The 25,471-nt window shown below is 43.2% G+C and overlaps 1 protein-coding gene across 1 annotated transcript; it reads left to right on the plus strand.

Moving 5' to 3' along the window:
* Positions 1-1,122: 1,122 nt before the first annotated feature.
* Positions 1,123-25,471, plus strand: cand1 (cullin-associated and neddylation-dissociated 1). The gene is made up of 26 exons (XM_085375752.1): positions 1,123-1,417; positions 11,818-11,893; positions 11,996-12,063; positions 12,148-12,302; positions 12,487-12,610; positions 12,694-12,781; positions 12,867-13,035; positions 13,122-13,227; positions 13,299-13,444; positions 13,623-13,774; positions 13,861-14,001; positions 14,427-14,583; positions 16,221-16,429; positions 16,517-16,685; positions 16,767-16,856; positions 16,992-17,145; positions 17,232-17,469; positions 17,548-17,736; positions 17,865-18,008; positions 18,268-18,403; positions 18,486-18,662; positions 18,756-18,851; positions 20,037-20,206; positions 20,287-20,451; positions 20,695-20,802; positions 24,212-25,471. Exons 1-26 carry the CDS (start codon positions 1,350-1,352, stop codon positions 24,434-24,436), a joined length of 3,720 nt encoding a protein of 1,239 aa, XP_085231878.1. The 5' UTR covers positions 1,123-1,349; the 3' UTR covers positions 24,437-25,471.

Here is a 25,471-nt window from a genome sequence, read left to right on the forward strand (position 1 = left end):
TCATCATCTACGCTAAATAACTGAAAGATTCTGGAGGAATCTCTGTGCGCAATATTGGTTGCCTGTGATCTTCAGGCTGAGGTCAGACAAATCAGAGTTTTAAATTCTTTTTGGAAAACACAGATGCTAAATGGAAGAGGGGCCACCAAGCTCGTTATCAGCGCTCAGTTCAAAGCCTGCATTTCTGATCGTATTGGGGTGTATTACTGTCAATGGAATTAGCAGCTTTCACATTTGGAAATACATCACCAATGCTAAAAGGTATATGCAGGTTTTAGTGCAACATCTGGTCCATGGGACAATATTGCTCTCCCAAAAGTTCCAAAAGTGTTCTCCTCAGTTCCCAGATCTTTACAGATTGGTGGACCAAAATCGTCAACAGTTTCTACAGATGTGCAGTTGAATGCATCATCATCAGTTCAGTCACGGGGTGGCATCGAAGCCCCTCTGTTCAGGACAGGAAGTATCTCCAAGAGAAATTAAAAGTTGCCTTCCTATCAACACTGGACATTATCCCTGATGACTGACTGTCACCTCCTCAGTGCAATCATTAATCTTATCTCTCCAAGTCCATTTTTTTTTTAAGCTGACATCTTCTTGCCTGTTCCTCCTGCCTGGCAGCTCCATCTTCAACATCCTTTATCTAATACAGCAACTATCCCTCCTCTCCACATGTCCAAACCATCAATCAGAGAAGGTCACACTAACATCTTGTGAACCTCTCCCATTCACTCTTGCTGCTATCATTCTATTACTGCCTCACTGTTTTTTAAGCTGGCCTCTATTTAACTATTTTTTAAACTATATTTTATGTATCACTACTTAATTTTACTGTCCACGTGATAATAAAACCTCTTAATCTGATTCTTTTTGACCCCAGTCAAAAAAAAAGGAAAAAGAAGGAAAAAAAGATAAAATGTCGAATTTATGATTTAAAGACTTTCAGTGAATCGTTTTAATTCACACTTTGGACTCGGGTGAGTGTTTTATGCAGATTTTCATTTTACTTGGGGTAAAATGACCTTTTATGAGGGTTTAGAAAGACAAACTGACAGAAAAATTGGTCAAACTGTGACCTTCGACCCCACATCGTCCAGCGCCGCTAACCCCGCCCCTCTGCGGAGAGAACGGGAGCTCCATTCAAACACACCAAACTGGTAGCCCCGGGATGCGACAGTCGCTGTAGCTGAAGAGAAAGGTGGAAGAAGTGGAAGAAGAACAGAAACACACTCTCTACCCCCGAAATCATCCGAGCAGGGCGGTCACACAGCCAGCCAGAGACACCAGAGCCCGCAGCCGGAACATCCTCACCGAGCGCACTCTGCTAGTAGGAGGCTAACGGCACCAACATGGCGAGCGCCTCGTACCACATCTCCAACCTGCTGGAGAAAATGACCTCCAGCGACAAGGATTTCAGGTAAAACAACGCCCGGGTGGAGGGATCTGACCGTCAGTTGTTGTTTATCGCATCGGAGTGTTGTTATTTCGCACTGAAAGCGGCGCTTTGCTGCGGCGGGCCTGCCGCTCTCAGGCTAACAGCTAGCATGCCACCTGTCTGATCATCGTCATATCCGCGGTTAGCTGCTAGCATTAGCAGCTAGCCTGCAGGCTAGCGGGCTAGCACCAACTTCTGTCAATTCGCAGGCTGGCTTAGCATGAGTGACGGCGCTCTGTGATGTAGATTCAAATGTGAAGGTAGCCCCCCGCTAGTGGGATTTCTCCCGGGAAACGGGCGGGTTTAACGTCAAAGTGTCGCTCCAGCTAACGGGGGTGTGGTGACGCCGGTAAACAGACGGAGAAGGTCGGAGCTTTAGCCTTGCACTCACATAGACTCTGTCAGCGTTAAAGGTGTCTTATTCTGATCCCATTTCTGTGGTTGATTTGTTTTAAAACTCTCGTCAGAGCAGCTTTGCGTGAGTCACAGTTCAAAATAAGCCAGCTTTGTCTCTCACTGGGCCTCGGTACAGCCTTGCAGTTCATCCTCCCTGAAATAAGCTGCTGTAGCTCCATCAAAACAGCTTGTTTCATACAGAAAATTGGCTACTTTCTGGAAGGAAAGTAGACAAACGACTTGTTTCAGACAGAAGGTAGTTGTTTTTAGACAGTAAGTGGCTTGTTTCAGATAGGAAACAAATAGGAACAATTTCTGTTAGTCAGAAAATGTCTGGTTTCACACAAACCTGGCTTGTTTCAGACAGTTTGAACAGTAGGTAACAGAGCTTCTGGGAAGCTGCTTTCTTTGATATTGAACTAAGTCAAGAGTAGAATATGAAATACTACTGTCCTCCTGAGGGGTCAGCTTTTAGAAGCCTGCTGTGGGGCAGCAACCAGCACTATACATAGTGTATTTAAAAGATAGTTGCAGCTAGAGTGGCAGCACCTTTTGGCTACTGGACTGAGTTTTTGTTTTTGTTGGAGTAAGAAGAGACCATATTCAGAAACATGGAAGCTGCATCAGTACACTGTACAGGGTCAGCATACCTGCTAATTAAAATCCAAATTAAATCTTTGATTTAGGTTCGTCTTTAACCTAAACTGGGGCTCAGACTTCTTGGATAGTCTGTTAGTATGATTAACTACACAACAGCCATATTATTAGTCAAATAATTTCATTAAAAATGTTTTTAAAAAAATGCACAAACGCTCCAATCCAGAGGTCTAGTTCAGACAGCTACTGTAATAGAAGCCAATAATGCACACTTTAACCCTTAATTGAATTTAATGGGATTTAAACAGGGCTGGACTGGGACAAAATATCAGCCCGGCACCAAAAGCCCAGAAGGGCCAGCACAAGAGAACAAAATTGCTCCTAATCACTACATTTACAGAGACAAAAGGGTTCGCCCACCAGGTATTATAGGAAAAACCATAAAGCCTTTGAATGAAAACAAACGCTGTTGTCACAGTGATATACACTATCTTGTTGGCATATATGTATCAATCTAATGAACTTAAAGTTTATTAGATTGATACATATACACCATCCTCCCTATGCTGGCATTCTAAACAGTACAGAAACCCAAAGACTGCTTGGTTGAGTTAACCTCCTGAACTATCTACAACACATGGTGGAAACCTGAAATTAAGACAGAGAAGACTAGAGGTGAGACATGACCATTACTGAATATTAAAAATAATAAATGACAGATTTAGAGATACTTTCATAAACTATTCATTTACCACATCAATAAACAGCATGGCAGGGCAAGATATTTTTTCTAACATGACAACCTTTAAAAAGTGAAAGGAGACAGAGAGACAGGTGAGAAAGAATAAAGCTTAATTGACTTTTTGATGGTATTTTACACAAAGTACTAGTACAGTATCTAGAAAATGTTGGAAAATACTGGCATCATATACAGTACTTATTTCTGAAGAAATTATGATGGGACCCTGAAAAAAAATTACTATGAAAGATAATGGATTTCTATACATTTAGTCAGATGACCACTTTTGTTGTAAGATTCAGATAATTATGTATTCAAAGTTTTTAAATGACATAACAAAGAAAAATATTTCTTGGTGCCCCCCTTCCCCTGTTAATGCCCTACCTAGCCCCCTGGCAAAACTTTGCTAGACCTGCCCCTGCACAGTTACCAGCTGTCAGCTGCTTAGAAAAGGATCCTGGTGTTATTTGTTTCTCAGAAACAGCTCATAACTTTGCTTCAACTTAGAGCTGGGCGATATGAGATTTTTTCATATCACGATATGTTTTTTTCATTTCAGGCGATAACGATATCTATCACGATATAAGCCAAATAACTATATTTGTAAGATTTAAATGTGCCGTTGCTCACAAGTAAAATGTGAAATAATCAGCAGCTTGTTTTTATTTAAATATTTATTTCCCATAATAAGTTCAACAGGGTAGATGTACTTAAGGAACATGAGAATTTTTCAGATAAATAAAGGCAAATATTGCAAACTACACAAAAGGCAGCCGCTAAAGCGTTTAAGTTTCAAAATAGAACAAACAAAACAGACTAAACTGTCAATTCCACTTAGAAACAAAATATTAATTCTAAAAATAAATCTTAGTTTGTTTTACAGAAGAACAGACAAAACTGACTAACTTTTGTCAATATCAAATAAACTGAGAACTAAAAGGAAATTCTCAATCTCTCCTTGTTGTATAGCTTAGCTTTTCAAACAGTTTTAACAGTTACTTTAGTCTGACAAAAGCCGAATGACGAATTAGCGCTTCCAGTCAGAGACTGAGGCTACGTCCACGCGTACACGGGTATTTTTGAAAACGGAGATTTTCCGTTTTCGTTTTAAAAAATAATCCCGTCCACACATAAAAGCAGAAATGAAGGAAAACGCTGCTATGAACATGCCAAAGCAGCAGGTGGCGCTAGATTCCTAACCGTACCGAAATGTTGGCCAATCAGAAGTCTAGAAGCCTCGGTGGGAAAAAGTAAACAAAGCTGGGGCATAGAAGCAGAACCGAGTCGTATGTGTGGAGGGACAGTAACTGTGTGTATATGTAAGCATTTAAACACTGCAGAGAGTAGAATTAACAGTAACAGTATTGTAGAAATTCATTTCACCGAAACAATAACGTGGCGCACAGTGTGACGCATGCACCAGTTTATTGTATTTCCAGACTTGCTTTCGGCACAATTTACAGTGCACGCTACTCTGTTTTTTGTCAGACTTGAAATAGCCGAAATACCTTCACCCTACGGAACTTCTATGGCTCTTCCGTTTGACAATCTCTCCGGCGTTGGAACCATCATCTGTTTTCTCTTCGGTCACGCTCGGTTGATTTTTCTAGTCGGCACACTCATTTCCTCCATTACGCGCTGGCTCCATTACCCGCTGGCTGCTTCCCAAACAAACACACGTGCGGCTTGGCACTTGTGCTGTACGTAACAAGTCACGCGACGTGACGCTGCGGCTGTGATTGGTTCAGCTCTGCGCTACTTAATTTGGATTGGCTGACTTTTTTTTTTTTTTTTTGAGGACAAGAGCGGCGAGGTCTATCGCGATAGCTTAATTTCTCTATCGAGTAAAAGTTATATCGTGATACATATCATTATCGTTCTATCGCCCAGCTCTACTTCAACTCATTCATGTCACCTAAAAGGTAAACCTGTTTCTCCATCACCTGTTCAGCTCTGATGATTCAGTAAGGACATCTCCTGGTTTCATCTTCATGTTTCCCTCTCACCACATGTCCAAACCAACATCATGACCAGCAGCTTTTACAGCTGTGGCTCCAGCAAACATCAGCTGATACTAGAAATTAATATCAAATAAATTCTAACAACAGCTGATCAAGCTTAAACGTGCTGCTGTTGTTTAGCGCGACCTCCACTGGTTTCCTTTTTCTGGTGCAAAGTGGGCGATAAACAAGAGAGAAAAGCTGATCATTGATCAGTTTCATGATTGATATAACAACCAGGGGGCGAGAATGAGAGAAGAAGAAACAGCTGTGCAGCATAAAGACACAGAAAAACTCCAGCTTTGTGTCTTTTTCATTGTAGCTGAAGTACCGGACAAACTGTGTTCCTTTTCACCTCAATACGAAACGCGTAATATTTTCTCTGAATACGAGACGATTCCGGGACGGTTGGCAACTCTAATAATTAACCTTATGAATTAAATAAAGTTCACTATTGGTACCATCATAGCACCCACCCAGCTGTATAGAAACTCCATCACTCTCCATAAAGTCGCTATGGAGAAAGAAACTAGTTGTAGAGGTTGTTTATTGCTGGGTAATTATGTCATTGGCATCGATGAGCCACTGTCAATATGTGACATATTGAAATCGCGTTTGAATTTGCGCTTGTTTTTTGCTTTCACTTTGCAATCGCACGAACTGTGTATAGAGAGCGACAGCACTGATCTGTGAGTGATGATAATTTGTGCACCAATTCCTCTGACATCGTCTTATTAATCGTTAGCTTACTACGCAAACATGACAAGTGAAATCTCCCGCAGCTTAAACATGTGAGAGGTTGATCGCGCAGAGAATCGCTGAGTTATGTGAGTGCGTGTGTAAAAGCAGCAGGATATATATTTTAGTTCTGCTGAGCCAAATAAGACAGGTCAGGGTGAAGAAGTGACAGCCAAAGAAAGGCTTACCGCAAAACGGAAAAGTTATGACAAATCAGACTATAAGTCAAAAAGAAAGTGCAGCTTTATGGTTTCATGGACAAAATAATTTCTGTGGCTGCAATATGACGAGCTAAATAACCAGGGCTGCACATAAGTGGTCCGCAGGTGCGCATTCGCTGTCAAAATAAAAAACGCGCACAAGATAAGAAGTTGCAACGCGTGTTTGCGTACATAAGATTTTCAGGAGGACAGACATTTGTTTAGAACTCTTAAAGATGTCGAAGAAGCTCCTTTAAGCAATTACTGTGATGTTCCTCCACCTCCAAAGAAATGTCAGAAGGAGTCCGAACCACAAAAGAAGCGCGTATTCTCGGAAAAGTGGTTGCAGGAGGTGAGCTGGCTTCAAACAAATGATGAACGCACAGAGATGTGGTGCGGAATGTGCCGTGAAAATCCCACTCTAGCGGACAAAAACAGTGCTTTTTATATGGACGCAAACGCGCGTTGCAACTTCTTATCTGGTGCGCGTCTTTTATTTTGACAGTGAATGCGCACATGCGGACCACTTATGTGCACCCGTGTAAATAACAAAATGTTCTGCCGGGTGTGTTGTTGGTTTTCCCTCGATTTCTGAGTCGACAAGCGCCTTTGTTACTGGGACCAGTCATTTTAAGAAAGGCCCCCATTAGAACCCATGACAAATGCAAGAAATGCATTATTGCTCAGTCTGCAATATCTTTCCCAGAACAAACACCAACTGCAAATAACATACTAAAAAGAAACCTGAAAAATCTGTTTAGAACAGCGTACTATGTTGCAAAGAGTGAACTACCACTGGCACAATTTAGCAGTCTTTGCAAACTTCAAAAAGCAAATGGCCTCGATCTTGGTTCCATTTGCCTCTTACCCGTGACTTCAGTGGAAATTTCAAATTCAGGATCTGACACAGACTGATTCATGTCCTACACAGTTCTTACAAGTTCATAGAAATTTCTGTTCAATTAGAACCAAGTATTTGAGTTGATTGAGTTGTAATTTTTAGACAATGTTATAATTTGTGTTTCAACAGTTTTTTGATTAATGTTTTGTTTCTGTTACAATATTATACATTATAATATTGTAATGGAAACAAAACATCAATCAAAAAATTGCTCTTTTTTTATTCGGGCTACTTAAATTTATTTGGGCTACCAAAAACTGAAGAGTCCCTGCCCGAAGGGCTACCAGGGACTTTGAAATTTTGCGAGCCCTGGTGTAAGCTGAGATGATGGTGACGGAGCATGCTCTTTGTAGAAAATAAGTGTGAAGCCAACAAGGGAAACTCTTGGTCAACCTGTTCTTCCTCTTTGTCATTTTCAGGATGACATAAAAAGCAGTTGCTGCTTTTTAACTGATTACCAACTGCATCCCTCACCCCCCACCCCACCATAGGGGTTTTAACCACAGAAACTCGGGGATAAAACCTACATATATAAATGACAGTATCTGAAAAACAAAGGGGAGTTCACAAAAGGCCTTCTTGCTGTTTTCTGTTGCTGTTTTTCATAATGTTTAATCGATTCATCTTCAGTATAATCAGCAGGTGAAATTGAAATGCTGCAGTCGCAGCCTGAACTGAGGCTTCAGATTAATGAGTTTATTAACAGGCAGACTGAAGTGACACAGTTTGTATTGATCATCTGCAGCTGATATCGTCTAGCAAATAGTGAAGGCAGATGAAGCGTCTGACAGGAGGTCCGTTAGCGCCAGACGAACACAAATATGCAATGATTTATTTATGTTGGAGCGTTCAAAACTGAGCTTATAAACTGATTTGACAGGAAGAAGAACGTCATCAGGCCCTGCGCCAGGAGTTTGTTAATCCTGAGCTCAGGGGGAAACTGGGTTTTCTGGTTCACAGTAAACTTAAACTCTGTGCCAGTTACCATGGTAACAGACTCTGTGAACTAAAACTGTTCTCTGGCTCCTCCCTTCTTACTGCACCTGAACCAGCTGACTGACACTCAGTTTCATTTCCTCATTCATGAAGTCGCCGCCGAAGATTGGAATGAATCCATCTACAGACAATTTTACACACACTGAAATCCCAGTTTAGGTGTTAAGTGTGTTTTTACTTTACACAAGCGCTTTTAAGGTCAGTCAATCGTCAATATATGAGGGCAGATTCTGCGACTACATCACTGATTTATAATCCGCTCAGAATAAACTGTAGTCTCATCTTTCTGCCTCCGAGACTGTGGGCAGTAACACAGCCGTCAGACTGTCAGTACTAACGTTTACTGTACGTTACTGAGAAACAGTGGTTAAATCAAACTAATCTGTGTTGTAACTGATCACACTGATGGAAAAACATCTGCCACGACTGGAATTTTGGAGATGCAAAGATGAAACTGAACTAAATTTATTTAAAATTTAAAAGTGAGTTTTTGGAAGCAGCTGCACACAGTCTGATTGTAAACTCATTACGTGTGTTCATCGATTGAGATTCAGTGATTAAATGATGCCAAACAACATTTTAAATGGATAATTAGATTTAAAAATCTAATCAAATTAGGATTACTGCGTCATCTATAAGTTAAAGTGCGGTTATCAAGTTTCATTCAGTCAGTGATGATGACAGAGTGAACAGAGCTGATTAAAATCACTCTCTTCTTCCCTCCTGTTTGAATATCACGGTCAGCACTAAAACGTCTTCATAGCCCTGCTCATCTGCTCTTTAGTTACCTGTTACCATGGTGAATTATAGTGTTGGAGCTCCATTGATGATGGCTTTCTTTCATTAACTCAGGGTAAACATATTGAGAGCTGATTGAAGTAACTGATCAGCTGTTCAGGAACAGGAAAGAAAAGAGTTGTCGATCCCAGGTCTCCACGTTTTTGTTCTTAGACTGTGCAAGCGCAGCTTTGCATGATTCATAGTTCAAAATAAGCCACATTTAACTCATGTTCAGCCATCCTTGGTCTAAAATGAGCTGTTTTAGCTCCTCGCCCTTTAAGCCACCATTGAACGACATTCATAAGCATCAGTTGGGCGGGGCTTCACTTCCAAGAGCAGTCTGATGCCTGTTAACGTAAAACTTTGCCACTGGAGAAAGAAGTACGTGGCAGAAAATAAAAAAAAGGATCCTAGCAAAATTAGAATACTAAGATAATTTTAAACATAAATACTACTTTAGTTTTATCTGTGCGGTCTTTATTTCCCTCGGTATGTTTTTGCTTGATTGTGTTGGTTTTTTGTGGTGGTCGTACTTTGAGCCATGTTGATGTGTTTGTGAGGAATGTTGCATAAAGAGGTACAGAGTGGCTTGGATCAGACTCTTTGACCAGTAAAAAGAAGCTCATATTTAGCTTGAAATTCAGAGCAGCCTGGCCCTCTTTGTGTCAGCTGCTCGGGGACGATCACAAGCTGGCAGCACAGATAATCAGCTTCATCGCTTCGGCCGCCCTCTCAGAACTAGGAATCCTCGATATCATGAAAAGCTGTCAGTTTTGCCTCCTGTTGGGTAAAAATTGACCCACTTTTAGGCCTGATCTGAGCGTTTCCACACGGCTTCTGTGAGACAGGAACTACATATTAGTTATTTTATAAACGTATGGAGCATGAGGTGCTTGGTGCAGATGTCTGAAATTGCCCAAAAATGAAATAAAATTCACAGAATGCCAAAAAGAATATACTAATATTCAGTGCCCCAGTACTGTTATATGGAAGATAAACATAGGCATAATCTATAAAATACATTCATGTAAATATAACATTTAATGGTATTTAATTTTTCATTACATTTTAAAATGTGTTTATTGTTTATTTCTCAGATTTATTCATTAATATAATAATTGTTAGACTTATTTTTCTGTTTTAATGCTAAAGTTTGCACACTGATACTCTATGAATGACCCACTCCTTATTTTCATAATTAAAAAGAAAGTAAATGTATTAAAAAGATATAATGAAACATTTTTAAGGTGGGAAAGAATGCAGAATTAAATGCACAAAAAAGCAGACAATGATTAGATTTATAATTAACTGGTTATGAATGAAATGGCGAAGATTTCAATTTATAAATGAATGAATGCCCACAGTTGGTAGATTCTATTCCATAGTTTTATTGATCTTTATTTACTCAATTTTTAAAAATTCCTTAAGTTATTCATTGTTAGTTAAATAAGCAATTCTATTTTTTTAAATTAATGACAAAGTAAAGAAATCCGAGAGTAAATTAAATGTGGATTTTATTCATTATACTTTGTCACATTTTTCTTTATTAATGCCAATAATAAATTCAGCGTAATTTGTGAAATTTGAATTCATTATTTTGTCAATAATATATTTTTTGACATCACTGTGTATATTTATAATAGGTTTATTGCCTCTTTTATTAAAATTTATTTACTGATGGTACATATTTTGAATATTTTTTTACATTTTGCCCTGTACATCTCAGGGTTTCTTTAATTTTATATATATGCTTTTAATTCATTACATTTTATGCCTTTATTTTTGCATATTATCTGACTTTCTCTGAGAATTTAGTACTTGGCTTATTAGGTAAAATAAACAAAATAAAACATGTATTAAATATGTGCATTAGTACAAAGAAAAACGCAGTTTATACATTTCTTTCTCTCTGATGTTGGCAGCTTCAATCCTCTGTATTGGGCTCTATATATGTGAACCTCGGTGGACTGACAGCACCTTTGATTCTGCATTAAAGGATTTGGATCTGCAGCAAAAACGGATCCATTTAAAGAAGTTAATAAAAGTGTCCTAAAACGGCTCGTTTGTCATCCTCCAGATTATTTTTACCAAGCTCGCTTTAGAGAGACGCAGCTCAGACAAAAGAGAGGGTCTTACATAATTTCATTTATTTTCAGTTTGCTTCGTTGGTTTTTATAAAAGCTCTTTTAGCAGAGGTCGGCATGTCTGAATGAAGCACTCAGGACTTTGGCTGATGCACATTTGAGGAGCTAAAAGACTAAAACTTAAATACTCTGAAGGTTGATCTCTCAACTGTCCTGCACCAGCGTCAGGTCCGAGGGCTTCATCCTGACACCCAACAGCAGTCAGACTTCAGGTTGTGGAGGTCAGTGTGACATCAGTGACCCACTGCCAAACCGGTTGTGTTGGATGACGTCACAGACGGGAAGTCCGAGAGTTTGGTGAGAAACGTGCAGGGGGTCGTTTCACTGCTCTGACACACAAACAAAAAAAAAGACACCAGCTGCTGAATCCTCTACTGATCCTCTCAGTGTGAGAGGAGCGAGGTTTTTATTTTATTTTTATTTTATATCGTCTACTTGCTTGTTTGAAATCCTGCTGTAATGAGCTCGACCTAACGGGGTTTTGGTGTAAAAATGAACCGTTTCATTAGGACAGCTGGAGAATAAACTGACGTGAAAACACTTTGGGAAGAACATGGACTGATGAGTCTTAAATATGCAATTTTTTCAGAGTTCATGATCTGATCTTCTAGCAGAACAAATAAGTCCTTCTTTGTTGCCCGTTTTGTCATGTCCTTTTCCCTTTTAGTACTTTCCATTTCCTGGTCTCTTCAGCGCCTCCTGTTGGATGTTTTACTCCAAGCTTTAAAAACTCAAATTAAAATCAATTCTTTTTTCTGAGATTTTCAGGAGGAAAGCTAAGACTTCAGCTCTGTCTGAAGCAGATGTTGTACTAATGACTCGCCCATCTGTGCGTTTAATCACCGCACACTTCGACTCGCTTTATTCATTTGTTTGTTTGCTATTTTCCAGATTTATGGCAACTAACGACCTGATGACGGAGCTTCAGAAAGACTCGATCAAGCTGGACGACGACAGCGAGAGGAAGGTCCGTGTGTATGACCTCGCACTGCTTCACCTGGTGTCTGTCTAATGAATGATTATAATTTATTGATAATTTATTGAACTTTTGGTTGACACTGATGAACAGGTGGTGAGGATGATTCTCAAACTGTTGGAAGACAAGAATGGAGAAGTTCAGAACTTGGCTGTCAAATGGTAATTTATTTGATTTTAAGTTTTAATTTCCTATTTCCTGTTTGATCGTGTCCATGTGTGTGACTGTGGGTGTGTTTGTTTCAGCCTGGGCCCTCTGGTCAGTAAGGTGAAGGAGTACCAGGTGGAGACGATCGTGGACACTCTGTGCACCAACATGCTTTCAGACAAAGAGCAGCTCAGAGATATTTCCTCCATTGGACTCAAAACAGTCATTGGAGAGCTACCGCCGGCCTCCAGTGGTAAAATATTTGACTAGTACTGATCTCATAACAGCACATATTTCATTCAGTATCACTTCTGAGCGAGCGAGTTTTGATCTGTAAAATGTGAAAATTTTCAGCATCCAGTGATTTCATGAATCTTCAGATGGTTTTGCTGTGAAAATGTGAAGATTCATCTTTTCTCCTCCTGCCTCCGTCTCAGGCTCGGCTTTAGCGGCCAGCGTCTGTAAGAAGATAACGGGTCGTTTGACGAGCGCTATCGCCAAACAGGAAGACGTATCTGTGCAGCTGGAGGCACTTGACATCATGGCCGACATGCTCTGCAGGTACGTAGTTAGGCGGTCGCCGATGGATGGCGCTGGTGGGGATGGGTGAAGTTTTGAGTTCTTCTCCGTGTCTTTGTTTGCAGACAGGGGGGTCTGCTGGTGAATTTCCACCCCTCCATCCTCAGCTGCCTTCTGCCTCAGCTCACCTCCCCCCGGCTGGCCGTCAGAAAGGTCTGTCCAACCGCTTTGACTTTTGTGTTTTTGAGCTTTCAGGAAGTTGTTTGTGTCCTTACCTGTTGTTCTTTGGGCGTTTCAGAGGACCATCATGGCTCTGGGCCACCTGGTTATGTCCTGCGGAAATCTGGTATTCATCGACCTGATCGAGCACCTCCTCGCCGAGCTGGGGAGGAATGACAACATGTCGACCACCAGGACATACATCCAGTGCACGGCCGCCATCAGCAGACAGGCTGGACACAGGATCGGTGAGACGCCCGGCCTCCACACAGTCATGTCTCTGATTTAGAGATGAATCCTCCCTGACCTCTGACCTCTGGTCTCTCTTTAACAGGTGAGTACCTGGAGAAGATCATCCCTCTAGTGGTGAAGTTCTGTAACGTGGACGATGACGAGCTCAGAGAGTACTGCATCCAGGCCTTCGAGTCCTTCGTCAGGAGGTAAAACCGTCTCAGACCGAAGAATCTGTGGCGGCGGTGCCTCGTGTGCTCACTGCTTTTATTCTTTCCAGGTGTCCCAAAGAAGTTTACCCACACGTCCCCACCGTCATCTCCATCTGCCTGCGCTACCTGACCTACGACCCCAACTACAACTTTGATGATGAAGATGAGGATGACAACGCCATGGATGCTGAGCAGAACGACGAAGACTATCAAGGTACTGAAACCCTGTCTCTGGCTATCGCTGCTGAAGTAAAACACCTCCAGTTTATGTTAAACTGTTAAAGGCTCAGCTGATTGGTGCTTTGAAATCACATGACACTGCCCACTCATTTACATCCAAATTAAGCGTTTGAACATTAATCGGTGACGCCATCTCTTCATTTCCTTTCCAGGCAGCGACGATGAGTACAGTGATGATGACGACATGAGTTGGAAGGTTCGAAGGGCGGCGGCGAAGTGTTTAGATGCTGTCGTCTCGACTCGTCATGAGATGCTCCCGGAATTCTACCGCACCGTGTCTCCTGCGCTCGTCTGTCGCTTCAAGGTAGCGTCGTTCGATCGGCTTCTATCTCTGAGATGTGTAACGATGACCTTTATGTCTGACCTGCCTCTGTGTGTATGCGCGTGCAGGAGAGGGAGGAGAATGTAAAGGCGGATGTTTTCCACGCCTACTTGTCGCTGCTCAAACAGACCAGACCAGCTCAGAGCTGGTTGGCTGATCCAGACGCCATGGAGCAAGGAGACACGCCGCTGACGATGCTGCAGAGCCAGGTATGCTCCTGCTGTGGACAGAGCTCTTTTCTCTTTATGCTCGCCACGCAGAAGCAGAATTTTTTTTTAAATTAATGAAATAAAGAGATATTAGAGATGTATAAAGTATGAGATATTAGATTAAGTTAAGGAGTAGGTTATTTAGATACAGGAGATAAAAGTTATCACCTCCTTGCAACCAATCAGTGCTCACTCTATATGAGAAATGGGTGTAAAGTTTTCTCTCAGCACAGTTTCTCACTGGTCTCTGGCTGTAGTTCAGATTTCCTACAGTAGATGTCAGTGCTGCACAGCTTTTAGGAGCATATCTTTGGTTCTCACGGCGACAGGAAACCCTCAGCATCCTGCAAGGCTGACCGCAAGCAGCAGGAAGTACCTGCGGTGGTCTCCTGTGATTCTCTGGTAACATCTGTCGCCCTCCACAGGTCCCCATGATTGTGAAAGCTCTGCACAAACAGCTAAAGGAGAAAAGCGTGAAAACCCGTCAGTGCTGCTTCAACATGCTGACCGAGCTGGTGAATGTCCTCCCGGGCGCCCTGACTCAGCACATCCCGGTCCTCATACCAGGTGACGCTGCCGCAGGTCAAGAATAATCTAGATATGATAGAATAAGATAAGATAAGATAAGATAACCTTTATTAGTCCCACACGTGGGAAATTTGTTTTGTCACAGCAGGAAGTGGACAGTGCAAAAGTTATGAGGCAAAAATTAGAATACAATAAGAATAAATACAGTACACAGCTGTACAGAATAGAATAAAATAAAATACTATATACAGTAGAATAAAATAGAATAAAAATATACAATAAGATAAAAATAGAATACGAATGCTATATACAACTGAGTAAAAATACAACGATGCCAGAAAAGATTATTGCACTTAGTGTTATTGCACATGTGTGGATGTGTGTGTTTGTTCAGTTAAAGTCTTTGTTGTGGAGTCTGACAGCAGTGGGGAGGAAAGACCTGCGAAATCTCTTCGTCCCACACCGTGGGTGCCGCAGTCTCCCACTGAAGGAGCTGCTCAGTGCTGTCACAGTCTGCTGCATGGGGTGGGAGATGTTGTCCATCAGGGATGACAGCTTAGCCGCCATTCTCCTGTCACTCACCACCTCCACTGGGTCCAGAGGGCATCCTAGAACAGAGCTGGCCCTTCGGATCACCCTGTTCAGTCTCTTCCTGTCCCCAGCAGAGATGCTGCCGCCCCAGCAGACCACACCATAAAAGATAGCAGAAGCCACCACAGAGTCATAGAAGGTCTTCAGGAGTGGGCCCTCCACCCCAAACGACCTGAGTCTCCGCAGCAGGTACAGCCTGCTCTGCCCTTTCCTGTAGAGGGCGTCTGAGTTATGAGTCCAGTCCAGTCTGTTGTTCAGATGAACACCAAGGTACCTGTAGCTGTCCACAGCCTCAATGTCCATACCCTGGATGTTCAGTGGTTGCAGTGGAGAATGCTTGTGCCTGCGGAAGTCTACCACCAGCTCCTTGGTTTTACTGGCGTTGATCTGGAGGTAGTTCAGCTGGCACCAGTCCACAAAGTCTTGAGTCAGTCCTCTGTACTCCTTGTCGTCCCCATCAGTGATGAGGCCGACTATTGCAGAGTCATCAGAGAACTTCTGCAGGAAGCACTGGGTGGAATTGTGGGAGAAGTCTGCAGTGTAGATGGTGAAGAGGAACGGAGCCAGAACCGTTCCCTGTGGGGCCCCCGTACTGCAGACGACCCTGTCCGACACACAGCCCTGAGTCCTCACATACTGTGGTCGGTCGGTGAGGTAGTCCAAAATCCAGGTAGTGAGGTGATGGTCCACTCCACTCCAATACAGTCACTATACACAGATACAAATATTTTTCACCAGTATTTTTGTAGTTCTTTACATAATTCTGTGGCCCAGTCGTGCAGAGTTGGTGTCATAAAACTGTAAGCCCCCCCCCCCAAACAGATTTCAGGGAGGACTCAGGAACACACCCACAAAACAGCATCTTAGTCAGATGTCAGAATGGCTGGCTTTTCTGCTGGGGTTAGGTTACGGCTCCAAAACGTTTTGTATAGGCTCTTGGAATGTTTGATGTTTCTGTTTTTGCTGGGATTACTCTTTGGAGCGCTTTGGAGCTGTGTGTCTTGATAGCAGTGAGGTGTGTGTGTGTGTGTGTGTGTGTGTGTGTGTGTGTGTGTGTGTGTGTGTGTGTGTGTGTGTGTGTGTGTGTGTGTGTTTTGCAGGTATCATTTTCTCTCTGAACGACAAGTCGAGCAGCTCAAACCTGAAGATCGACGCTCTAGCCTGCCTCCACGTCATCATGGTCACACACCCCGCTCACGCCTTCCATGCCCATGTCCCTGCCCTTGTCCCGCCCGTGGTGTCATGCGTGGGAGACCCCTTTTACAAGATCACCTCTGAGGCTCTGCTCGTTACTCAACAGCTTGTAAAGGTGGGAGTCAAACTCACAACCTCCTCCTTTCTGTTTCTAATGTCATAGCTGATTTTTATCCTCCATCCTGTTCTGTGTCTCCACCAGGTTATCCGACCACTGGACAGCCAATCAGAAGCCAGCGACAGCTTCGATCCCTCCCCTTACATTAACGACCTGTTCACCTGCACCATCAAGCGCCTGAAGGCCGCCGACATTGACCAGGAGGTGAAAGAGCGAGCCATTTCCTGTATGGGGCAGATCATCTGTAACCTAGGTAATGCACACACTTCCCAGTCACATGATGTGATGTCACAGAGCTTTCCTCGGTTTAATGTCTTCCTTTTTTCTGGTACAGGTGACCATCTGCCTGCTGAGCTTCCGGGAACGCTGCTGATCTTCTTAGAACGCCTCAAGAATGAGATCACAAGGCTGACAACGGTGAAAGGTAAGCCCCGCCCACACACCAGTTGTGTCTCAAAGGAAGCTTGTCTCTTTTCTGCTTCCATATCAAAATGAAGTGTTGGATATTGTTCACCGGGCTGGAGCTGTTAGTGTTTGATGTGTGTGTGTGTGCACACAGCTCTGACGCTGATTGCCGGCTCACCACTGAAAATCGACCTGAGGCCCGTTCTTCCCGACGCCGTTCCTATCCTCGCCTCCTTCCTCCGGAAGAACCAGCGTGCCCTGAAGCTCTGCACGCTGGCCGCTCTGGACATCCTGCTCAGAAACTACAGGTAACACACACACACCAGTAAGCCCCACCCACCAAACCTCAGCTCCACCCTGTCCACCACCCTCACCCTCTCATCCTGTGCTTCAGCTCTGCGGTGACTCCGGTCATGGTAGATGCTGTCCTGGCCGAGCTGCCTCCTCTGATCTCTGAGAGCGACATGCACGTGTCTCAGATGGCGCTGAGCTTCCTGTCCACGTTGGCAGTGACTCACCCATCCTCACTGGGTCAGCTGAGCGGAGGGAACATCCTCCAGCAGCTTATTGCGCTGGTTCGATCCCCGCTGCTGCAAGGAGGCGCGCTTTCTGCTATGCTCGACTTCTACCAGGTACTTCCAGCTCCGCTTACCCTTCGGCGTGTATGGTGGGCGTGAATATGCATATTAACCATGTGACTTCCCGCTTAGGCGCTCGTGGCCACCGACACTCCCGGCCTGGGCTACATGGACCTGCTTAGGATGCTCACTGGCCCCGTTTACTCCCAGAGCGCCGCCCTGCCGCACAAACAAGCATACTGCTCCATTGCCAAGTGCGTCGCTGCTCTGACCAGAGCCTGTCCCACTGAGGGGCCCGCCGTGGTGGGACAGTTCATCCAGGTGAGTCAGAGTGAGCAGCGTTCACCTCTCTGCAGGTTAATTGAGCTGTTTTTAAAGGTTTTCACTGCCTTCCGATGAACAGCGAACAGTAAGAGCCACGAGATTCAGAGACCTTGTGTTCCTCACAGGATGTGAAGAACAGCCGTTCCACAGACTCCATCAGGCTCCTCGCTTTGCTCTCATTGGGTGAGGTTGGACACCACGTGGACCTCAGCGGCCAACCAGAGCTCAAGACTGTCATCCTGGATGCTTTCTCCTCCTCCAGTGAAGAGGTAAGTACACCTGTCTACACTCTGAATCCAGATGTGACATCCCCCAGCTCTGCTGCCCTTCCTGCACTGTTCTATCTGAATAAAATGAAAAAGTTCCATAAAAAAATTTTAAGAAGGATTTTACTGACTAAATAAAGATGATGGAAAAGATGCTAATCTTTGACGTGATGTGTTCAAAGGAAGCAATGAGCTTTCCTGCGGTTGTTCACCTGTGCTGTTGTTTCGGTGGAGATTAAGCCACCTGCTCTCTGTGTCGCAGGTGAAATCGGCGGCCTCGTACGCGTTGGGCAGCATAGCAGTGGGGAACCTGCCAGAGTACCTGCCCTTCGTCCTGCAGGAGATCTCCTCCTCCAAGAGGCAGTACCTGCTGCTTCACTCGCTCAAAGAGATCATCAGTGAGGAAAAACACATCACATTTCCTGTGTGTGTGTGTGTGTGTGCGTGTGTTTGGTTTTAACATTGTTTGTTTGTTTGCAGGCTCGGCATCCGTCTCCGGGCTGAAGCCCTACGTGGAGTCTGTTTGGTCACTGCTGCTCAAACACTGCGAGTGTCAGGAGGAGGGAACCAGGAACGTGGTAGCCGAGTGTTTGGGCAAACTGACGCTGATCGACCCCGAGACGTTGCTGCCCCGCCTCAAAGGATACCTGCTCTCAGGTGACCCATATGGTTAGCCAATCAGATGGGTCGTTGCTGGCGATGAGGCTGATCAATATCAACACTGATTTATTGATTTCTGCACGTTTCCAGGTTCGTCTTACGCCAGGAGTTCTGTGGTAACGGCTGTGAAGTTTACCATCTCTGACCAGCCGCAGCCCATTGACCCACTGCTGAAGAACTGCATAGGTAACCCACACACAAATCCAAATGATTTATCTTTCTTTGGTCCCTTTTGGGTTCTTTTGGTTTTGGTTTTTGTTTACACTGTTGTCCCAGAGCTCCTCTTCTTGTTTTTCTCTGTGATGGGTTAGTGTTGCCTGACCAACTGTCTTGTCGTATGACAGTCAGCGGTGTCATTTGCTGTCTCTGGTCTGCTTGAAATTCAGGAACGTTTAACTCGGGACCCACAAGCTTCATGTTGTTGTTGTTTCGTTTGGGCGGTGTGGACATAGAAGTTTGTGAATGTGAGCAGGAGCAGCTAAAAATCTCAGACGAGTTTGAATCCCGGTGACCTCGACCTAAAGGTCAAGGTCAGGGCTCACGTTTTCTGAAAGTCTTGTGAATTCGATAACTTCAGAACAATGTGATTTTGCAATTGATGCCAGAGGTCTGTTTACTAGGAGGCTGAGGGGTAGCTGTGGCAGTTGCAGATATTTTTGTCTAGTCTGTGTCGTCAAAACATTGGTTGGCAAGAACAGGGGATGAATTTTTTTTCTGCTGCTCATATCCATGTTTTCATTGTTTCGGTGACAGGCAAGGGTCTGTGATTAAATGAAAACTCGAAAAACCACAAATGCTAGCATTACTGCTGGCTTTCCATCACTTGTGAACATGAGATACTTCAGGTTGACGCTCTGGGTGGAAATCGCCCCACCCATCTTTAATCTCAGACTTGGAGACGCTGATTGTCATCACAGTCACTATACTCACAGCTGGACGAGGTGAAGGTGGCGCTCTGATGATGCGAGCAGAATCAGGAGACACAATTTTCAGCAGTGTGTGAAACTAGAAAATGATCTATCAGACTTCTCGTCTTTGTTTTATTCTCGGGGTGGCAGCTTTTGGTTCTTGTTTTAATTTGCTGATTAACACATATTTAGTAATATTGTGGTAAAAACGCCCATTCAGTTGTAATAAACACAAGTTATGATAGAAAAATTTGATCAGCTGTGAAAGGCTATAGATGCAGGGCTTTTTCTCCTTCTTTATGTAAACTCTAAATGTGACAAGAAGACCTTATTTTCTTAATTAAACACTATAAAATGTCTGAAGTTGATGTTTTTATCATTAAAGTCAGAGTTTGTCACACTCTGGTGAGAAATGAAAGTTTCCCCCTCTGTCTGTCCTCTGATTGGCTGTTTTTGTCCTCAGGTGATTTCCTGAAGACGCTGGAGGATCCAGACTTGAATGTGCGGCGTGTTGCCTTGGTAACGTTCAACTCCGCCGCCCACAATAAACCCAGTCTGATCCGCGAGCTGCTAGACTCGGTTCTACCGCAGCTGTACAACGAGACCAAAGTCCGGAAGGAGCTGATCCGAGAGGTGAGGACACCTGCAGCGGGGAATCGATTGCTGGGAGTGGGCAAGTTCATGCGTCTGACTACTGTCCTACTACTCTGCAGGTGGAGATGGGACCCTTCAAACACACGGTGGATGATGGGCTGGACCTTAGGAAGGCTGCGTTCGAGTGTATGTACACTCTGCTGGACAGCTGCCTGGACCGACTCGACATCTTCACCTTCCTCAACCACGTGGAGGACGGTCTGAAGGACCACTACGACATCAAGGTGTGTCTGAGCCCCAGGGCCTGGATCCTGAGGACGGAGTTACAAACCATAAGTGTATTTTAACCTTTAGCATTTTCATTAAATTCAGGTTTAATCCTTCCATTAAAACTCAAATATGAGTGGCTGGCTTCATTTATGGTCCAGTGAAAAACCAGGAGTCATTTGTGTATATCTGAGATCATGATGTTTAAACACCATAAGGTATTTGAATCATAGATACTGAAGCTGCTGCTGTGTTTGCAGATGCTGACCTTCCTGATGCTGGCTAGACTGTCATCTCTGTGTCCCAGTGCTGTTCTTCAAAGACTGGACAGACTAGTGGAGCCACTGAGGGCCACCTGTACCACAAAGGTATTTTTAAACCAGTTTCGATCCAATGTGTCCAACATATTTGTTTATTGTGGACTTTTAAGGATTTTTCCTGGTTAAAAATAACCCCCAAGATTCCTCATGGTGTTCCTGGAGGCCAAAAATGTTCATGCTTTTTAATTTGTCATTTATTAAAATTATAAATATATATTTTAACTCAAAAGTACAGTTTTTAAATTTAATGTTGCTGAAACAAAATAATAAAAAAAATAAATCTGATCGAGAAATCACTCATCTTTGGAAAAGAGAGTTTATTACAGAGAAATGGCTCTTTCCAAAATAAAAGCTATACTATACGCTTCTTCTGGGCTATATTCTCAGCAGCATATTAAACATATCAGGTCCCCATAAGGAGAATCATGTGCTAACGGCTGTCTAAATGACTCTGGTAAAGTTTGTAGCATGCATGCTTGTTGTTTTTGTCTGCTTCCACTTGTCTTTGCACTAGGATGATGTCGGCGTAAATGTGCAGCCATATTCATTGTGTTCCCACTAGTGCTGTCAGCGTTAATCTCGTTGAAATGACGTTAACGCCACAACACGGCAAATCTCCGTTAACGAGTTACCGCGGATCGCCCCGTGCGTGGGGCTGGACGGCCAACACGTTAACGAGCTAACTGCGCTAACGCACTAGTTCCCACCAATGTAATTGAGCATTGCGTGGCACATCCAACATACTGGTTTACTTTTGTCCATGACGCGCTTACCTTCAGGGTTATGCTTCACATGAAAACCAAAATAGATCCAAAGGCCAGATCTGAATGAGGGTGGGGGAGGTTCAATTTCCCATGTTGCAACGAGCTTAGCTTCTGTCTTACTAGCTTGCGCTGCGCTCAGTGGATCTGCGCTCGACAGTGCAGCCTGGGCGGAGTAGTCAAACGCAGATCCACTGAGCATCGTCATAAATATTAAGCAACCTAACTAATAGGGTTGCAAACTTCCAGCAAAAAAAAAAAAAAGGGAACCACCCTCCACCTCATGATGCTGAATCGACGTAATCAACTTTAATTTGATGCAGTGTGGAAAAAAAAATGCACAGAAATTAATTTAAATTTTCACCAATTTTCAAAAATAATTAAATAGATTCAACATCTTTCTTCAACAGAATTGCAGACTGCACAGATGGTACCTTCCCAAAGGAAAAAGTACTATAGCTTACTAGGGTATATTAGACTTAATAGTTACTATATACAGTAATGGACTTCTATATATTTTACATAAGATTAAAACTTTGGGTGTAAGATTCAGACAATTATTTATTAAAAGCTAGACATTTTAAATGAGAATAAGAAAGAAAAGTATGTCTTTGTGCCCTCCTTTCCCTGTTCATGCCCTATCGGCCCCCCTGGCTAAACTTTGCTAGATCCGCCCCTGCACAGTTACCAGCTGTCAGCTACGTAGAAGAAGATCCTGGTGTAGAAAGTAATATTAAATAAATTCTAACAACAGCTTATCAAGCTTAAACGTGCTGCTGTTGTTGAGCCGCTGGTTTCCTCTTTCTGGCGCAAAGTGGGCCAAAAACAAAGAAGAGAGACGGACTCGCAACAGAAAAGCCGATCAGCTGATCATTAAGCAGTTTCATGATTAAAGTGGCTACAAGAAGAGGCACTCGCTCCATATATCGGTTGTTAAGCTTAACGTGGGAATGCTTTACAGACATTCAGAGATGAACTTACACACTTGCTTTACTTCTCTCTGGGATAACTTCCTCGGAGATGAAATGCTGGTTTGGTAGCAAGGCTACAAATACACACAGCCACTCTATCACGTGAGCACACTGCTCCAAAGTGCTAAGGTTATGACCTGAGTTACGCCATGTCGCAAGTTTTGTGAGGTGCTTTTTTGATATTTAATGGATCGGATTACATTTTTTTTTTTTTTTTTTTTATTTCTCTCCGATATCCGATCCAGTAATTTATGTCAGTATCGGACCGATACGTAATATCGGATTAGTCCATCTCTAAAAAAAAAATATATATATATATCTCACTGAAATCTTTTTGTAAATGGTGTTGAAGGTTCTATGATGTTTTCACGTCTCATGCGTGATGATGATTGACTATAACTGCCAGCATAAAAATGATTTGTTTGACAGCACTGGATTCATGATACTCAGATCAGTGGGAAAGTCCAAGTAACTCTGTGATCCATGAAGCAGAGTTATAGATTTAGAAAAGTCAGAAAGGTCTGAGGCCATTTCTAAACATCATCAATTTCTAAGTTCATCAGTTCTAACAAAACTGTATGTAACTACAAGTTATTCAGATTTGTTGCCACTTTGCCAACATCTGGAAGATGACCCACACTATCACCCTCAGATGAGAAGAAATTGGTTTGGATGTTCAAAGAACGACACGAGCCACCAAAGCTTGAGCCTGGCATGCCTGCCATGAATTGGAAAAACTGCCGGAATACCTCCATCGCTGTCCACAGTGAGGTCACTTTTAGAACACTGAGAAAGAATTCCCTGCTCTAGAATCAACACATTCAGTCAACTTGGTATGAACAGAATGACATCTGCAGAAAAGCTTTATGGTTAGAGAAGACAAAGATTGAGCTGTTTGGCCTCAGTAACAAGGTATGTTTGTAGTAAACATAGAACATTGGTAGCATCATGCAGTTGGCTGTTGTTTTGTACAAAGTGGATGGAGTAATGATGGAGGAGAACTGCTTTAAAATTTTTCAAATTTATCTCAGATCAACAGCTAGATGGTTGAACCTTGGATATACTTGGGTGTTTCAGCACAGCAATGATCCCAAACACTTCAAAACTGGTTATGGAATGGCCTTACCGAAACCTTGATCTCTCAAACCTTTTGAAAATTTGTCTAGTCTGTGTCGTCAAAACCAGTTTAAATGGACCTCTACTGAGTCTACCAAGATGAGTGGTCAAATATCCATCCAGAAGTATGCCAGATGCTTTGTTGATGTCTACCAAAAGCATCTGGCTAAAGTATATTTAACCAAATGTTAGTGAGGTGTATTTGTATATTTAGTTTTGGCCCTGTGTGGATGAGGGAAAAAAAATCCAAAATGTATCCAAACATGTGCTCCCAATTCTTGTTTTTAAACTTATTAAAAGTGTATGCAAAGATATACAATACTTCCACCCAAAAAGAACAGTTAAAAAAAAATAACAAAAAGCCTAAAATTACCCTGAGATTTATGCCCATGTTGAGTGTGTATAAACCTCTGACCATGACTGTAAAATGGAAAAAGTATTAGCTCCAGCACAGAACCCTGAGGAACACCATGACTGACTTTTGTGTTTTGACGACTCATTTATAGGAGGCATCAGAGTGCTGTTGCATTTTACTAACTGATGTCCCTGGAGTTATGATTGCCTAGTTGTTTTTTTGTTTTTTTTTAACGGTCTCCACTGTCTCTGTAGGTAAAGGCGAACTCAGTGAAGCAGGAGTTCGAGAAGCAGGACGAGCTGAAGCGGTCTGCGATGCGAGCCGTTGTCGCACTGCTCACCATCCCCGAGGCCGAGAAGTCACCGCTGATGTCAGAGTTTCAGTCTCAGATCTCATCTAACCAGGAGCTGGCGGCTATCTTCGACTCCATCCAGAGAGACTCCAGCTCTGCCAACATGGAGTCCATGGATACCAGTTAAAAAACCCCATGGACAAAAAGAAGTTCCCACGATGCAACACGGCACCACCCGCTGCTGGAGCGCTAACCCTGCAGCATGTTTCCATGACAACAGGACGCAAACACACACACACACACACACACACACACACACACAATTGTAGTGACACACCCTCTCCTAGCGATCGATCGTTCCATGATGCATTGCACTGAATCAGCTGTTGGAAGAGAAAGGAAGTGGACGGACGGATGGACGGCTCACACACGGAGAAATAGGACAAAAACAAAAAATTACATACAAGGCTTGGAAGCTCCTCCCACTTCCTCTTTGTTTTTCTAGCGAGGTCATCTAACTGGTTGATCTCCTTGTTCATCCTCATTCTTCTCTTGTTTTTTTTCTCTTTTCTTTTTTGTAATTCCTGAAAGTTCCACAGGTACTGTACTGCAACCTGATTCGCCGCTGCTGAGTGACTGACAGTTGGCATGTTATCGAAACTGACCAATGGAAGGGCGGGGGGGAAACAGCCTTTTCCGCCTAAGCTGTGGTGACCAATGGGAGAAGGGCTCGCTCTGGGTTTTTTTTTTTTCTTTCTTCCTTTTTTGATTGATGTAGGCAACCAATAGGAGGCTATGGGGAGATGAGCAGCGGGCGGGATTTTACTGTGTGTGGACCAATCAGCATCTTTGTTTCCTCCTGATTCAGTAGATCCACCATTGACCCCTCTTAGGAAGGAAGTGAGAGTGGAAAGAGGAGGGATTATTGGATCAGGCCTCATCTGACCAGACCTGATTGGACCATAGTGGCTGTTGCCGTGGTATTGCAGTGTAAAAAACAAAGTAACAGTGTTCTGCTGGTTGTCCACAGTCTGGCTGCCTCAAACTCATTTCTGCTGGTTTAGTCCAGTCAGCATGGGGTTGATTTTTACTGTCTTACTGGTTTCATTGGTTTAATCCGGTTAAACTGGGTCCAGTCTAGTTCATTCCGGTTCATTCTGGTCTGGTCAGGACAATCCACTGTTGTTAATCGCCCGAGGAAAAATAAAAAGGTCCATTTCTG

Source organism: Diplotaxodon limnothrissa, linkage group LG17 (assembly GCF_057381915.1).
Source record: "Diplotaxodon limnothrissa isolate DT_005_m linkage group LG17, D_limnothrissa_male_GT1.1, whole genome shotgun sequence".
Classification (NCBI taxonomy): Eukaryota; Metazoa; Chordata; class Actinopteri; order Cichliformes; family Cichlidae; genus Diplotaxodon; species Diplotaxodon limnothrissa.

What these genes read in the sequence shown, in the direction of transcription:
- cand1 (XM_085375752.1), top strand. Translation starts at nt 1,350, where the DNA reads ATGGCGAGCGCCTCGTACCACATCTCCAACCTGCTGGAGAAAATGACC. An exon ending in TGGTGGGACAGTTCATCCAG is followed by an intron (nt 17,737 to 17,864) that starts GTGAGTCAGAGT and finishes TGTTCCTCACAG; the next exon opens with GATGTGAAGAACAGCCGTTC. An exon ending in CTCGCTCAAAGAGATCATCA is followed by an intron (nt 18,404 to 18,485) that starts GTGAGGAAAAAC and finishes GTTTGTTTGCAG; the next exon opens with GCTCGGCATCCGTCTCCGGG.